The 16,557-nt window shown below is 42.0% G+C and overlaps 1 protein-coding gene across 1 annotated transcript; it reads right to left on the minus strand.

Moving 5' to 3' along the window:
* Nucleotides 1-8,197: 8,197 nt before the first annotated feature.
* On the minus strand, nt 8,198-16,303 carry shfl (shiftless antiviral inhibitor of ribosomal frameshifting). The gene is made up of 9 exons (XM_055889010.1): nt 15,909-16,303; nt 15,303-15,438; nt 14,575-14,624; nt 14,349-14,408; nt 13,977-14,018; nt 13,679-13,834; nt 13,347-13,450; nt 13,095-13,255; nt 8,198-12,957 (listed from the first exon to the last, which is right to left on the minus strand). The coding sequence occupies exons 1-9, from the start codon at nt 15,933-15,935 to the stop codon at nt 12,740-12,742; spliced, it is 954 nt and encodes a 317-aa protein (XP_055744985.1). The 5' UTR covers nt 15,936-16,303; the 3' UTR covers nt 8,198-12,739.
* Nucleotides 16,304-16,557: the final 254 nt, after the last annotated feature.

The raw sequence follows: 16,557 nt of genomic DNA on the forward strand, positions 1-16,557 counted from the left end.
CTGGTGTTTTTTTAATTTAAGAAACTAAATATGCTACACAGCATTTCTACTAAAATCTGAGTAAAACATTGAAAGGAATGAGTCTTGTGCAGTACATTTAGTAATTGCTTGCTTTTCTAGTCCACCAACCTTGCCAGCAGGCATGCCAGCTAAGATAAGATAGTTAGACAAGCTACTCTGACTTGATATCCTGAAATGTCTTGGTAGCTAGTTATGAGGTTGGGAGATTGGGAACATATCTGTGCTAGCTAAAGCCAACTTCATAAAATTGCTACAGAATTAAAGGAGAGCCGCACACTCTAGGAGCTCAGATGTAGGAGCTCTAGGAGCTCAGATGCGGTAATTTAATAACCTAATAACCAACGTTTTGACAGACAAGCTGTCTTCATCAGGGTATAATTACAAACACTATGGGGTGACTAGTTTATATAGTGTCAAAGGACACACACAGGTGTCTGTAATCATGGCCGGGTGTGGCCTGATATCATTGGTTAATTCTCAGATATAAAAATAACATACCAAAAACATGAATGGATAGCATACGATCATAGATACAATTTGGCTACACAGGCCTACAAACATTTACAATAGCAAAATCGCAATAATTACAAGAATGACTTCAGATCAAAGTCTACGTTAAGACCGAAGGGAGCAAGGGTCTATAAATTAATAAAGATCCAGGCAGCCTCTCGTTTTAACAATAAATTGTCGAGGTCACCCCCTCTCCTAGGGAGGGTGACATGTTCGATGCCGATATAAAGTAGGGATGCAATCGAGTGGTTTGATTCCAAAAACTTTATTAGGCCACCCTGTTAGGATAAGTTTCCTGCAATGCAGGAAATGTTAAACTTGTAGTGTATTTGAGGTTTAAAAAGGTTTCTGAAGTCTGTCATTTCCACTTTGAAATAACAGACTTGATTTTCCCATACAAAAAATGTGCATGAATTATAATCCACATAATAATTCCCATTTCGTATTGCTGCAGGATTATTTTCCTGCTGTAGTAAACTGCCTTAAATTAACATCCTACATCTGTAGGTGTCTAGTAGTATTACAAAGAAAGAATAACAACAAATTAAACAAAAAAATGTATTGTTATTTTTTATTTTTTTCCCAGGACACATCTGAGGGGGCACGTGCCCCTGTGCCCCTTGTGGGCATGACACCTCGGGTGGCAGATCTGCATGTAGCATGTAGGCCTACAGCTTCCATGTGTTTTATGGCATGCATCACATAGCAGGCATAGGCTAAGGTCTATGTTAATACACACATACAGTTGAAGTTGGAAGTTTACATACACCTAGGTTGGAGTCATTAAAACTCGTTTTTCAACCACTCCATATAACAAACTATAGTTTTGGCAAGTCGGTTAGGACTTCGTGCATAACCGTCTACTCATAACCGTCTACTTCGTGCATGACACAAGTAATTTTTCCAACAATTGTTTACAGACAGATTATTTAACTTATAATTCACTGTATCACAATTCCAGTGGGTCAGAAGTTTACATACACTAAGTTGACTGTGCCTTTAAACAGCTTGGAAAATTCCAGAACATTTTGTCATAGCTTTAGAAGCTTCTGATAGGCTAATTGACATCATTTGAGTCAATTGGAGGTGTACCTGTGGATATATTTCAAGGCCTACATTAAAACTCAGTGCCTCTTGAACTCAGTGCCAAAAACTCAAACATTAAAACTCAGTGCCAAAATCTAAAGAAATCAGCCAAGACCTCAGAAACAAAATTGTAGATCTCCACAAGTCTGGTTCATCCTTGGGAGGAATTTCCAAACGCCTGAAGGTACCACGTTCATCTGTACAAACAATCGTACGCAAGTATAAACACCATGGGGCCACGCAGCCGTCATACCGCCCAGGAAGGAGATGTGGTCTGTCTCCTAGAGATGAACAAACTTTGGTGCAAAAAGTGCAAATCAATCCTAGAACAACAGCAAAGGACCTTGTGAAGATGCTGGAGGAAACAGGTACAAAAGTATCTATATCCACAGTAAAACGAGTCCTGTATCGACATAACCTGAAAGGCCACTCAGCAAGGAAGAAGTCCCTGCTCAAAAACTGCCATAAAAAAGCCAGACTACGGTTTGCAACTGCACATGGGGACAAAGATCGTACTTTTTGGAGAAATGTCCTCTGGTCTGATGAAACAAAAATAGAACTGTTTGGCCATAATGACCATCGTTATGTTTGGAGGAAAAAGGGGGACGCTTGCAAGCTGAAGAACACCATCCCAACCGTGAAGCACGGGGGTGGCAGCATCATGTTGTAGGGCTGCTTTGCTGCAGGAGGGACTGGTGCACTTCACAAAATAGATCGCACCATGAGGGAGGAAAATTATGTGGATATATTGAAGCAACATCTCAAGACATCAGTCAGGAAGTTAAAGCTTGGTTGGGTCTTCCAAATGGACAATGGCCCCAAGCATTCTTCCAAAGTTGTGGAAAAATGGCTTGAGGACAACAAAGTCAAGGTATTGGAGTGGCCATCTCAAAGCCCTGACATCAACCCTATAGAAAATTTGTGGGCTGAACTGAAAAAATGTGTGTGAGCAAGGAGGCCTACAACCCTGACTCAGTGACACCAGCTCTGTCAGGAGGAATGGGCCAAAATTCACCCAACTTATTGTGGAAAGCTTGTGGAAGGCTACCGAAAACGTTTGACCCAAGTTAGACACTTTAAAGGCAATGCTACCAAATACTAATTGAGTGTATGTCAACTTCTGACCCACTGGGAATGTGATGAAAGAAATAAAAGCTGAAAAAAATTATTCTCTCTACTATTATTCTGACATTTCACATTCTTAAAATAAAGTGGTGATCCTAACTGACCTAAAACAGGGAATTTTTACTAGGATTAAATATCAGGAATAGTGAAAACTGAGTTTAAATGTGTTTAGATAAGATGTATGTAAACTTCTGACTTCAACTGTAAAATACAGGCTGGATATACACCACAAGAATGAACAAAATAACATGTTACACACATGTTGGTTATATCATCCATCTAATGATAGACGGACCAATTCCAGGCTGAAGTACAGGTGCTATTGGATGTGCGTGACAAGAGCAGTTCAATCAGCACATAGCCACGTGTTTTGCATTCAATATCCCAGCCAGTCACAAAGGTTCCTAATATCCTCATTGTCTTTTTGGACATTGGGGTCAACTCTAGGGATGAATCTGTGAAATGAGATTGCTGCTTTATCCAGCTCAATCCTACCCAGGCCACAGGTAGTTTCAGTGAAATGGCGAGTCTCACTGAGTAGGCAGTCAATCTCAGGCATGTTGCTGCCTCACACACTGCCAACTAAAATGCTCCTGAGGGAGAGCATGATTAGTCCTTAGTGTTATCTCTCGGTCACGAATCAAATCAAATCAAGCTTTATTTATACAGCACATTTCAGACATGGAATGCAACGCAATGAGCTTCACAGGATTATTATTTTTTTAAACCTACGAAAATAAAAGCTGAAATATTTACTACACAACAAACATAAGATAAACATACAAAAGAATGACACAAACTGAACAACTAAAAAGCACCCTAAGGAAAAGCAAGGCTAAACATGTGTTTTAACATCTCTTTTAATTATGTCCACAGTTTCGTCCCCCCTCAGGTTCTATGGGTGTAACGGCTCTCGTTGGTGGTATGAAGAGTGGACCAAGGCACAGCAGGGTAAGTGTTCATGATTCTTTTATTTCAAAAACACTCTAACAAAATAACAAACGTGAAAACGAAAGCGCACAGCTCTGTCAGGCAGAAACCCAAAATAGAAAACAAGATCCCACAAAACCCAAAAGGAAAATGACAATTGATATATGATCTCCAATCAGAGACAACGATAGACAGCTGCCACTGATTGGGAACCAGCCTCGGCCAAAAACAAAGAAATAGAAAACATAGACTTTCCCACCTGAGTCACACCCTGACCAAACCAAACATAGAGAATAATAAGGATCTCTAAAGTCAGGGCGTGATAATGGGAGGCTATTCCAGAGTCTGGGGGCATAATAACTAAAGGCTGCCTCTCCATGCCTCTTACATTTACATTACATTTAAGTCATTTAGCAGACGCTCTTATCCAGAGCGACTTACAAATTGGTGCATTCACCTTATGATATCCAGTGGAACAACCACTTTACAATAGTGCATCTAACTCTTTTAAGGGGGGGGGGGGGGGGGTTAGAAGGATTACTTTATCCTATCCTAGGTATTCCTTAAAGAGGTGGGGTTTCAGGTGTCTCCGGAAGGTGGTGATTGACTCCGCTGACCTGGCGTCGTGAGGGAGTTTGTTCCACCATTGGGGTGCCAGAGCAGCGAACAGTTTTGACTGGGCTGAGCGGGAACTGTACTTCCTCAGAGGTAGGGAGGCGAGCAGGCCAGAGGTGGATGAACGCAGTGCCCTTGTTTGGGTGTAGGGCCTGATCAGAGCCTGAAGGTACGGAGGTGCCGTTCCCCTCACAGCTCCGTAGGCAAGCACCATGGTCTTGTAGCGGATGCGAGCTTCAACTGGAAGCCAGTGGAGAGAGCGGAGGAGCGGGGTGACGTGAGAGAACTTGGGAAAGTTGAACACCAGACGGGCTGCGGCGTTCTGGATGAGTTGTAGGGGTTTAATGGCACAGGCAGGGAGCCCAGCCAACAGCGAGTTGCAGTAATCCAGACGGGAGATGACAAGTGCCTGGATTAGGACCTGCGCCGCTTCCTGCGTGAGGCAGGGTCGTACTCTGCGAATGTTGTAGAGCATGAACCTACAGGAACGGGTCACCGCCTTGATGTTAGTTGAGAACGACAGGGTGTTGTCCAAGATCACGCCAAGGTTCTTAGCACTCTGGGAGGAGGACACAATGGAGTTGTCAACCGTGATGGCGAGATCATGGAACGGGCAGTCCTTCCCCTGGAGGAAGAGCAGCTCCGTCTTGCCGAGGTTCAGCTTGAGGTGGTGATCCGTCATCCACACTGATATGTCTGCCAGACATGCAGAGATGCGATTCACCACCTGGTTATCAGAGGGGGGAAAGGAGAAGATTAATTGTGTGTCGTCTGCATAGCAATGATAGGAGAGACCATGTGAGGATATGACAGAGCCAAGTGACTTGGTGTATAGCGAGAATAGGAGAGGGCCTAGAACAGAGCCCTGGGGGACACCAGTGGTGAGAGCACGTGGAGCGGAGACAGATTCTCGCCACGCCACCTGGTAGGAGCGACCTGTCAGGTAGGTCGCAATCCAAGCGTGGGCCGCGCCGGAGATGCCCAGCTCGGAGAGGGTGGAGAGGAGGATCTGATGGTTCACAGTATCAAAGGCAGCCGATAGGTCTAGAAGGATGAGAGCAGAGGAGAGAGAGTTAGCTTTAGCAGTGCGGAGCGCCTCCGTGACACAGAGAAGAGCAGTCTCAGTTGAATGACTAGTCTTGAAACCTGACTGATTTGGATCAAGAAGGTCATTCTGAGAGAGATAGCAGGAGAGCTGGCCAAGGACGGCACGTTCAAGAGTTTTGGAGAGAAAAGAAAAATTGGTCCTAGACTTTGGGATAGTTAAAAGGACAGTGCCTGAGGGACCTACTGGGTACATAACTTAAAAGCATGTCTGACATCTATTGGGGTGAACAATCGTGGATTGATTTAAAAACCAAGAGAAGAATCTTAAAATGAATTCTAAAACTCACAGGCAGCCAGTGCAGAGACCTTTAAACCGGTGTAATGTGTGCTCTCTGTCTGGTCTTGGTCAGTACCCGTACTGCAGCATTCTGTATGTTTTGCAGTTGACCAATGGCTTTCTTGGGTAGACCAGACAGGAGAGCATTACAGTATTCAAGCCTGCTTGTAATAAAAGCATGGATGATTCTCTTTGTATCAGCCTGAGAGAGAACCGTTGGCAATGTTCCTCAGGTGGTAAAAAGCTATTTTGGTCACATTCCTAACGTGTGATTTGATATTTTGTACAGAATCTAAAATAAAACCTGGGTTTTTTACCTTTTGTTTTATCTTTATTGCCCGTGAATTAGAATGTGCAGCTAGATTCTCTCTCTGTGCTTTGGCTCCAACAATAAGTACCGCAGTCTTGTCTTGATTTAGCTGCAGGAAGTTGTGAGCCATCCAAGAATTTAAATCACTAATACAGTCTAATAATTTATCTGTGGAGCTAAAATCCTCTGGTGACACAGAAATGGAAAGTTGTGTATTGTCTGCGCATCAGTGAAAATCAATGCTTTGGTTTCTGATAACGCTGCCAAGGTGTAACATATATATAAACTGAGCAGTAAAGGACCCAATATCTAACCCTGTGGAATGCCACATGTGATATGTATTTGATGGGTGACCAAAAAAAAGGGTGACAAAAAAGTCTTGCCCGGTAAAATTAATCCGAAACCAATTTATAACTGGACCAATGGCTTTCACATAACTCTCTGGACAATGTCAATAATAAAGTTAACCAGTCCACCATCAACTATCAAGGTATTCGTTTTATGTTAACAAATGTAAGACGTCAATCTCATTTAATGGCAGACAAAGACATTCCATTTGATTGGTAATCATCTTTGTGCTTTTAGCATAACTCTCCCAGATGCCAACATTTCGTCAAGGCACACATCTACAGAAAGGAACCTTTAGTTGAGGTAAGACATTTCTCTCTGACACTTTGTGGTGATTGAAAGTAGTCAGACATCTCTGGCCATGTTTAGGCGTGGAGTGATGAGGAAAAGGTCATAGTATGCAGAGAGATGAGATGAGTTAGACCAGACCAAGGATGATTGAGGATGTGATCTAAGGAGGGTCCTCAGATGATCTGAGTGTCCTGATGAGAAACACTGTCACCACTCTCCAAACGGACAGGGAATAAATTAGACTGCTTCTGTCCATATGAATTCTAGACAAAAAGGAACGTCAACACCACCATGTCACTGCTCATAACCGTGTCTACAGTAATGTGGCTACAAATATCCTGTAATTCCTTGTCTAGCAAGGGTAATACTGGTGTTATCTGGAGGCGAAAGAAACGCACACCTGTTTAGGTGCTGGCTGGCAGAGTAGAACACTTGAAAAAGAAAAGGAGAGGCACACACTCTAGGAGCTCAGACACACTAATTTCATAACCTAATAACCAACGTTTTCGACAGACAAGCTTTCTTCATTAGGGTATAGTCGTGGTGCTATATCATATTTATGCACATACAGTACCAGTCAAAGAAGTTTGGACACACCTACTCATTCAAGGATTTTCTTTATTTTTAATGTAAAATAACATTGAAGACATCAAAACTATGAAATAACAAATATTGAATCATGTAGTAAGAGAGCTTACTCCAATGAATACGTCTGTCACGACTTCCGCCGAGGTCGGTCCCTCTCCTTGTTCGGGCAGCGTTCGGCGGTCGACAGCACCGGTCTTCTAGCCATCGCCGATCCACCTTTCATTTTCCATTTGTTTTGTCTTGTTTTCCCGCACACCTGGTTTGCATTCCCTCATTACTCGTCTTGCATATAACCCTCTGTTTCCCCCCCATGTCTGTGTGTGGAATTGTTTTATGTAAATGTATGTGTACTCCAGGCTGGTTTGTGCCGGGTTATTGTAACCCGTGTGTGTTTAGTTTTCTTAGTACCGTGTTTTGTTCGCCTCAATAAAGGGCTCCGTTTGCTACCCATTTCTGCTCTCCTGCGCCTGACTTCCCTGCAGCCAGTTACGCATTCCTTTACAGAACTCCACACCCAGACATGGACTCAATAATTTGCCTGAGAGACCAGCATGTGTCTTTGAGGCATGTTTCCTCTAAAGTCCTCGACTGATTCGAAAGCAGTTCAACTCAAATCAAACATCAGTCAGTTAGTTGGTGTGTTGCCTTATGGTACACACTCGCTCTCCACTGCAACGTGTGTGTGTCACAGATGGGCTAGATCTCACTACCTGCCAGACTGAGCTGTGAGGTACACCCACACTGTTAGGAAATTGTCTTTTAAAGAGCGAGTCACTGAGAGGCATCTGCCTTCATCTCCTCTCCACACCACTAGCTACTGTGTGGTAAACTACTGACGCACTCTGGGCTTTATAATCAAGTCAACCCCTTTTCACTAAACTATAACTGTCACATCGGAAGATAAGCAGTGTTAAATCACACATGAGATGGCAAGCCACTGTATTCAGTCAATGAATGAGTTGTGTATTCAATACTCAGCAGGATCTTGCTATTTGTCCGACCTTCTGTTTATTATATGAAGATATCAGGGTAACACATACTGTGATGCCATTTAAATTAAAGTAATAACGATATAAGTACGTTATTTTATTGATCATTTATAAATCATCAATAAACTTTTACTCCTTCTTCAGGGAAAAGATAACCTTGAAAATAGATTCATCCCTGAGGCATTTCCAAGCTCCTAACTGCTTTCCATATGCTTCAATTTGGCAAACAAATATTATTTTCCAGGGGCAAAGAGTGTGCACAGCGGGTCTGAAATCATTGACACCCTTGATAAAGATGAGCAATAATGACTGTATAAAATAAATTATGCAAATACTGGGCTATATTGTATGCTCAAAAACAAGTGGGAAATTATATAATTTTATAGTAATACAATTGCTAAAGAAAAATTGATTTTGCTTAACAAATAATAACTTTTTTCTCAAAAAGGTAGCGGTCCCAATTATTGACACCCTTAAAGATTCGTAAAAATAAAGTAGTCAAAAGTTTAGTATTTGGTCCCATATTTCTAACAAACAATGAATACATCAAGCTTGTGACTCCACAAACTTGTTGGATGCATTTGCAGTTAGTTTTGGTTGTGTTTTAGATTATTTTGTGTCCAATAGAAATGAATGGTAATTAATGTATTGTGTCAGAAAATCCTGAATGACTATTGGTTTTATTGGTTTATTAGAATCCCTATTAGCTTTTGCTGAAGCAGCAGCTACTCTTCCTGGGGTCCACACATGCAACGCGACAAGTAAAAAAACACTGATAGACAAGAACCGTCACACAAATATAAAATACAACGATATACAAACAATACAACTAAAGAATGTATATTTATTTTATTTTATTTGACCTTTATTTAACTAGACATGTCAGTTAAGAACAAATACTTATTTACAATGACGGTCTACACCGGCCAAACCCGAACAACGCTGGGCCAATTGTGCGCCTCCAAATGGGACTCCCAATCACGGCCGGTTGTGATACAGCATGGAATCTAACCAGGGTGTCTGTAGTGACGCCTCTAGCACTGAGATACAGTGCCTTAGACCGTGTTAGTGTGTGTCATTTCACAGTTCCTATTGTGCCATGAGATGTTGTTTTATAAAACGTCTTTAGGTCATTTTGATGTTTGCTTGATTAATTGGAGATAGAAGGGCGTTCCATGCGATCATGGCTCTGTATAATACTGTGACGAGTCCCCTGTCTTGTGGGGTATGTATGGGTGTCTGAGATGTATGTTATTTGATTACGCAGACAATCTGGAATTCTCATCAAAGTAATATTTCTCATAAAAACTACAAGATAAGTATTTAATCTCTCTTTAACCCTCAACAAGGAAAGATTGGCATGCATGTTGTTGATGTTATGCAGTTACTGTGCATTCAAAAGGTATTCAGACCCCTTTCCCTTTTTCACATTTTGTTAAGTTATAGCCTTATTATAAAATCGAAAAGAAAAAAAAATCCATATCAATCTGATTGGACATGATTTGGTACCACAGTTGACAGTGCATGTCAGAGCAAAACCAAGCCATGAGATCAAAGGAATTGTCCGAGGAGCTTCAAGACAGAATTGTGTCGAGGCACAGATCTGGGGAAGGGTACCAAAACATTTCTGCAGCATTGAAGGTCACCAAGAACACAGTGGCCTCCATCCTTTTTAAATGGAAGAAGTTTAGAACCACCAAGACTGTTCCCAGAGCTGGCCACCCGGCCAAACTGAGCAATCGGGGGAAAAGGGCCTTGGTCAGGGAGGTGACCAAGAACCTGATGGTCACTCTGACAGAGCTCCAGAGTTCCTCTGTGGAGATTGGGGAAGCTTCCAGAAGGTCAACCATCTCTGCAGGACTTCTTTTTATGCTAGAGTGGCCAGACGGAAGCCACTCCTCAGTAAAAGGCACGACAGCCCGCTTGGAGTTTGCCAAAAAGCACCTAAAGGACTCTCAGACCACGAGAAACAAGATTCTCTGGTCTGATGAAACCAAGATTGAACTTTTTGGCCTGAATGCCAAGTGTCATGCCTGGAGGAAACATAGCACCATCTCTACGGTGAAGCATGATGGCGGCAGCATCATGCTGTGGGATGTTTTTCAGCAGCAGGGACTGAGAGACTAGTCAGGATCGAGGGAAAGATGAATGGAGAAAAGTTCAGAGAGATCTTTGATGAAAACCTGCTCTAGAGCACTCAGGACCTCAGATTGGGGCGAAGGTTCACCTTCCAACAGGATAACGACCCTAAGCACAAAGCCAAGACAATGCAGGCTTCGGGACAAGTCTCTGAATGTCCTTGAGTGGCCCAGCCAGAGCCTGGACTTGAACCAGATTGAACATCTCTGGAGAGACCTGAAAATAGCTGTACAGTGACGCTCCCCATCCAACCCGACAGAGCTTGAGAGGATCTGCAGAGAAGAATGGGAGAAACCTCCCAAATACAGGTGTGTCAAGCTTGTAGTGTCATACCCAAGACGAATCGAGGCTGTAATCGCTGCGAAAGGTGCTTCAACAAAGTACTGAGTAAAGGGTCTGAATACTTATGTACATGTGATATCAGTTTTTAAAAAAAATGTCTAAAAACCTGTTTTTGCTTTGTCATTATGGGGTACTGTATGTAGATTGATGAGAAAAAAACTATTGAATCAATTTTCGAATAAGGCTGTAACGTAACAAAATGTGGAAAAAGTCAATGGGTCTGAATTCTTTTCGAATGCACTGTAAAGGCAAGGCGTGCTGTCGTTTTCAACCAGCTGCAGATTTGCTAGGTTTTTCTTTGCTTCATTTGACCATATTACCGGAAAGTAATCAAGATGGGACATACCCCTCCCCATCTTCACAACAACTTAGTCAATATGATAATTGACCATCCAATGATAATTGACCATCCAATGTTATACCTAGGAGTTTAGTCCCTCTGTAACTTTCTCACTCATCATTATTTACGATTCATTAAGGATTATCCGCAATCAAGGTAGCACCCACATTAATGTAGAAGTGTTTAGAAACATTATAATCTTATTTACAATAAAAGTGATTCCAAAAAGACACAATACATGATTTTCTATTGGGCACAAAATGATCTGAAACACAACTTAAACTAACCGCAAGTGTGTCCAAAAAGTTTGTAGTCATTGTGTGCTACGAACATGGGACCAAATACAAAACTTTTGACTATTTTATTTATAAGAATCTTAAGGGGTGTCAATAATTTTTATCACTACCTTTTTGAGAGAAAAATAATAATACCTGTTAAACAACATCTCTTTCTCTGAGGAATTGTATTATTAGTATAAAATAAAAATTTCCCACATTTTTCCCGCATACAATATAGCTCAGTATTTGAATTCTTTAGTTTATAAAATCAATATTGCTTAGCTTTATCAATAACTTTGAACCCCACTGTAAATGTTTTTCTCGGGTTATTCTTAAACAAACAGAATAAATTGTGCTTTATTGGTGTATAGGTATCTTCTAAATTATTTACAGTGAATTTAAAATCCACGGTGGCATGTCTGTGATTTTTCCTCCTAAGAATTGTGAAAGAATCCAGCCACCCATATCATAGACTGTTATCTCTGCTACCGCACGGCAAGCGGCACCAGAGCGCCAAGTCTAGATCCAAAAGGCTCCTTAATAGCTTCTATCCCCAAGCCATAAGACTCCTGAACAGTTAATCAAATGGCCACCCGGACTATTTGCATTGACCCCCTTTTTTACCCTGCTTCTACTTGCTGTTTATTATCTATGCATAGTCACTTTACCCCTATCTACATGTAGATATTACCTCAATTAACCTGTACCCCGCACATTGACTCGGTACGTACTGGGAACCCCTATATATAGCCTTGTTATTTTATTGTGTTACATTTTTGAATCTTTTCTTATTTTCGTACTTTTTTAAAACTCTGCATTGCTGGTTAAGGGCTTGTAAGTAACAGTTCCCGGTAAGGTCTACACCTGTTGTATTCAGTGCATGTGACAAATACAATTTGATTTGAACCCGAGTCGTATTGAAAATTAATAATAGTAAGATTTCATGCATTATTTGGGTTTTTGGGGGGAAACCAAAATGCATTATTTGTGTTTTATAATATATTCTTGTTCAAGTTGATATGACAAATATATTTGAACACACATCACTAGAAAGCTAACTCCTGAATAGGTAACCAAAAGTAAAGTCAGAATTTTGGGCAGTAGCCAGAGCGGTCAATCTCCCCTGATCATTCAGACATTAAGTAGCAGCAACAACACGTGGCAACACTTCAATAAGCATAAACAAAGCCAAAAGCAAAACATGAAACTAGTTATATCATCTCACTTATATCATCTGACTGTTGTGAATATTGAGCTGTATTTTCATGGTTTTTAAAAAGAAAGGAAAGTAGAACCAATACTATGTCGGTAGGCCTATGAGATGCCATCCTTACACTGAATGTGAACCTAAGGTAAACCATCATATCCTGATCGTTGGAAGCACCATTGGGGAAGCATGGAAGCTGCTCACGACTGTTGGTCACTGGTAACATCAGTGCTGCTCTAGCTGCTGCTGCTACCACTACTGTTGTCCTCTTCACTCTCCTCTCTGATGTCATCCATGATGAGGTCGTACAGGTTCTCCAGGCTTCCTTGGCTCAGGCAGGTGTTGACGGTGGAGCCGGAGCTGATGTGGATGGAGCTGGGATTGACCACGCGAGGCTTCCTGTTCCTCTGGCGACTGCGGGGGTGGACACACTCTGTCCCAGGAACATGGGGCTCTGGAATGGAAGTACAAGGCCAGTTAGTTGGCTGGAGCCAGCAGCCAGACAGACATGTAAAAGGACGCCATCTGGTGGTACTTGTTTGTAGTAACACACTCTCTGTACAGCGCAATGTGTGTGGTGTGTAGTTTAACCTTGTCTGTTGTAACAGTCCTCAGCGAGGCAGCTGTGTGGGATAGGCTTTCTGGGTCCTACTACTCCTACCCCTCCCTTGCGTGGAGGAAGAATCTCTGTTGGGATCACCAGAGTTCGGCAGGAGTAGCAGGGGGAGCCCAAATCCATCCTCCCAAAGCCCCTGATGGACAAATCAAACCAAGTGCATAGAGATTAAATCACATGTATAATTTCTCATAATCACACATGTACAGGACAGCTCCAGCTTTTACCTGAAGGAGCGTGTGCATTTGGTGCAGCAGAACTCTCCAATACCCCACATTTTGTCATAAGGGACAGGGTCATATTTCTTCTTGCACAGGTGACAGCGAGATACCTAGGAGAGATGACAGTCAGTGGAGGCCCCGGTTAGTAGATGAACTGGCCATTTGAAATACACATTCTAAGACAAAGTAACAAGGTAACAGAAACACAGTTACAGACACAGGCATGGAGAAATACGTTTGAACTATTATGAATGGGTTTGGCATGCATATCAAACAGAGTGTACACATGTGTGAAGACCACGGTGGATACCAGGTGGGTATGTATGGAAGAGCATTACCCTCTTCCTCTGGGGCACCCGACGCCACCAGTCCTTGTCACAGGTCTGGCAGGCAAACTGGTGCAGGACAGAGGGGGTGAGGTGGCGCTGGGCATTATCAAACATTCTCTTGTTCTTCTCAGTGAGAGGCAGGACCCGCAGACGCTCTCCCAGCTCCTGAAGACTCAACACACACGAGCCACACACATAATGGCAGGGACGCACCGATGCGCACACACACCTTTCAGTTAGCCATCCACTTAACCCGTCATCTCTTTCCCCACCAGTAAAGTCGGTAAATAGCCTGTGGATGACTGACCTTGATATCATTATCGTCTTCAGGCTGTCTGCTTCCTCGGGGCTGTAGGGAAGACAAATGTAAGTCATAGAATTAGAAATAGTCAATGCAACCAATTTACCAACCTGATCATCAGATTGGATATAGGACCAATGTAATATGATAGGAGTTTTATTCCCTCTTTCAGGCCTTGAACAGTGTTGCTATAATAGCTCACAAATCTATTCCCAACGTGTTATTAAAATTACCAATATGGTTATGGAATACGGAACTTCAACATCAACAGAGATTTTTGCATTATACTGAAATGCCTGAAATCCAGATGTCTTCTGATGAACATTGACTCTTTAACCCAATGAAAAAGGACTAACTAACACTGTGACTGTGTTGTACCTGTTGTGCAGGAGGGACCAGAGGTTCCCTGTCCTCAGCTGTGAGTCTCTGCACCACATTCTGAAAGAGAGAGAGGTGGGTCAAGGGTCAGGGTACAACTGAACTATCATGTTTCTGACCACAAAGACCACATTTTCAAAGAATTACAGACCCTCCTGGATACACCCATAAGCCAAATAGACACACACAAAGCGACAGAGAATAGTATGGCATTTATTAACGTAACCTTGACTGCCTGATCCGTCTCTAAGCATTTTCTGTCCTCATCATCCAGCTCTGCACGGGAAGAGTAGAGAAAGAGGAAGAATCAGAGATTAGATTGTCAACATGGCCAACCCTTTGACACACATAAAATAGGTATGGTTGTTAAACCACCAGAGAGCATGTCTGAATAGAGGATAAAGAGGAAATCAGCAGCTGAAACATTAACAGTCTTCCTCGCCCCTGTTTCTGTAAAAAATGTATGGATGGGGCTGGAGACATGTAGACACTTTTAAATGTATACACAGAGCTATGGATGCAAGGACTGACCACCCATGATATAAAAATGATAGTTTTAACCATGTTTTGAGGCTATACGGTGTTTGTTTTTCATTTACTTTGTTTACAAACAATGGAGTAAAACAAGCTTATATTTTGGGTTCTGATGGGTTACGACAGTAGAACTAAGCTCATGAGGCATTTATAAGTTATATTCTTCAATAATCAATGGGTACATATCATAAATGCATACGTCCAACAAATGGATGTAGCAACTGCAGATTGACACTTTAAGGGATAGTTTCCAGGACAGATGAATCCTAGTTTTGTTCCTGGACTAAGGGGCACATTTAAACGGAGAATCCCCATTGTACAAGCTTTTTAGTACAGGACCTGGTGTCTTGGAAACCTCTCCATAGGGTTTCCTATGGTGGTATGACTGGGGTTAGCATTTACTGTAAACCATTTCTTTACCGTTGCCTTTCTTCAGTATAACTGCCCAGGTGACCATTTGATGATTGTTGGCATAGCGTCTCATCAGTAAGGTTGCCTTTTCCACCGCTATCTTTCCATGGAATGTCTCCCTGAACCGCCTGACACTTTTTTCCAGCTGAGTTAACAGACAAATAAGAAAAGGACAATAGTAATCTAAAATAAACAGGCTGGTCTCAATCGTGTTGTAAATATAATAGAAGATCGGGCACATTCAACAGGAAGATCGACAGAGCATTGCAACAAATGCAAATGCAGCCTAAGGGCATGGTTTATTCAAAAACAGATAACAACACAACGCACAATGAAACACACTGCTCTTGCCCTGTCCTCTCTAACCACATAGGCCTATTTATAAAGTGTAATAACTCTATAGTGTTTGATGACGTTATTTAAGTTTGGGCTAAACGTATGAGAAATGTGATTAAAAAAACATATTTATTATCCAACATTAAGTTTCACATCGACCAAAACACAAATTGGACATTGGATCCGTAGGACTACAATACAAACAAGAAAGGCGCATACAAATCGACCATATAAAACAGTGTTACTGGCCAAATTAAAACTAAGTTTAACGTAGCCTACCTCAAATTCATCTTGCAGACAGCTCATTTTGTTATCGTCTAGGCTTTTTTTACCCTTGTATATGTCGTTCTATGGCAACATATTTTTCAACAATCGATCTATTTCCTTGTAGCGCTGCAGTTGCAGTGTGTTGACTAACGTTAACAACTTTCACGTTGATAAGATGGCGCGTTCAAAACCACTGGGAACTTGGAACAATACAATGTCAGATCATTACGTCAGGGATCTTTAGGGTGATAAGTCGGAGCTCTGGAAAGAGGCCGAGTTCACGAGTTGAAATTCCGAGTTGGATGACCGTTCAAATCAATTTTTTTCCAGTCGGAGCCCCTTTTGTTGTGCGAGTTCCCATTTGTTTTAACAGACTGAAGTCGGATTTCGGGATTCCCAGTTCCGAGTTGTTTTGAACGTATCATTAGACTGGTCATACGTACCACGCGTCCACGCACGCACACGCACGCCACACCGTAAAAACAAACACACACCAACCAATGAACACACAACCAGCCCCCGCTACCTCTTCTTCTTCTTATTTGGTGTCATGGCGTTGCACATTTTGTTTGTGCATTTCGCCACCTACTGTGCGGCAGTGTATGTTCAATCACATTATACAAAAAATAAAAAGGGGTAGTACATATGTATATATACATTT

Source organism: Salvelinus fontinalis, chromosome 2 (genome assembly GCF_029448725.1).
Source record: "Salvelinus fontinalis isolate EN_2023a chromosome 2, ASM2944872v1, whole genome shotgun sequence".
Lineage (NCBI taxonomy): Eukaryota > Metazoa > Chordata > Actinopteri > Salmoniformes > Salmonidae > Salvelinus > Salvelinus fontinalis.

Excerpts from the sequence above, each read along its gene's own strand:
- shfl (XM_055889010.1), bottom strand. The coding sequence starts at position 15,935 with ATGAGCTGTCTGCAAGATGAATTTGAG. Across the intron at positions 13,451-13,678 it reads GGGTGCCCCAGAGGAAGAGG|GTATCTCGCTGTCACCTGTG; the intron begins GTAATGCTCTTC and ends CATCTCTCCTAG. Across the intron at positions 12,958-13,094 it reads GGACTGTTACAACAGACAAG|AGCCCCATGTTCCTGGGACA; the intron begins GTTAAACTACAC and ends CTTCCATTCCAG.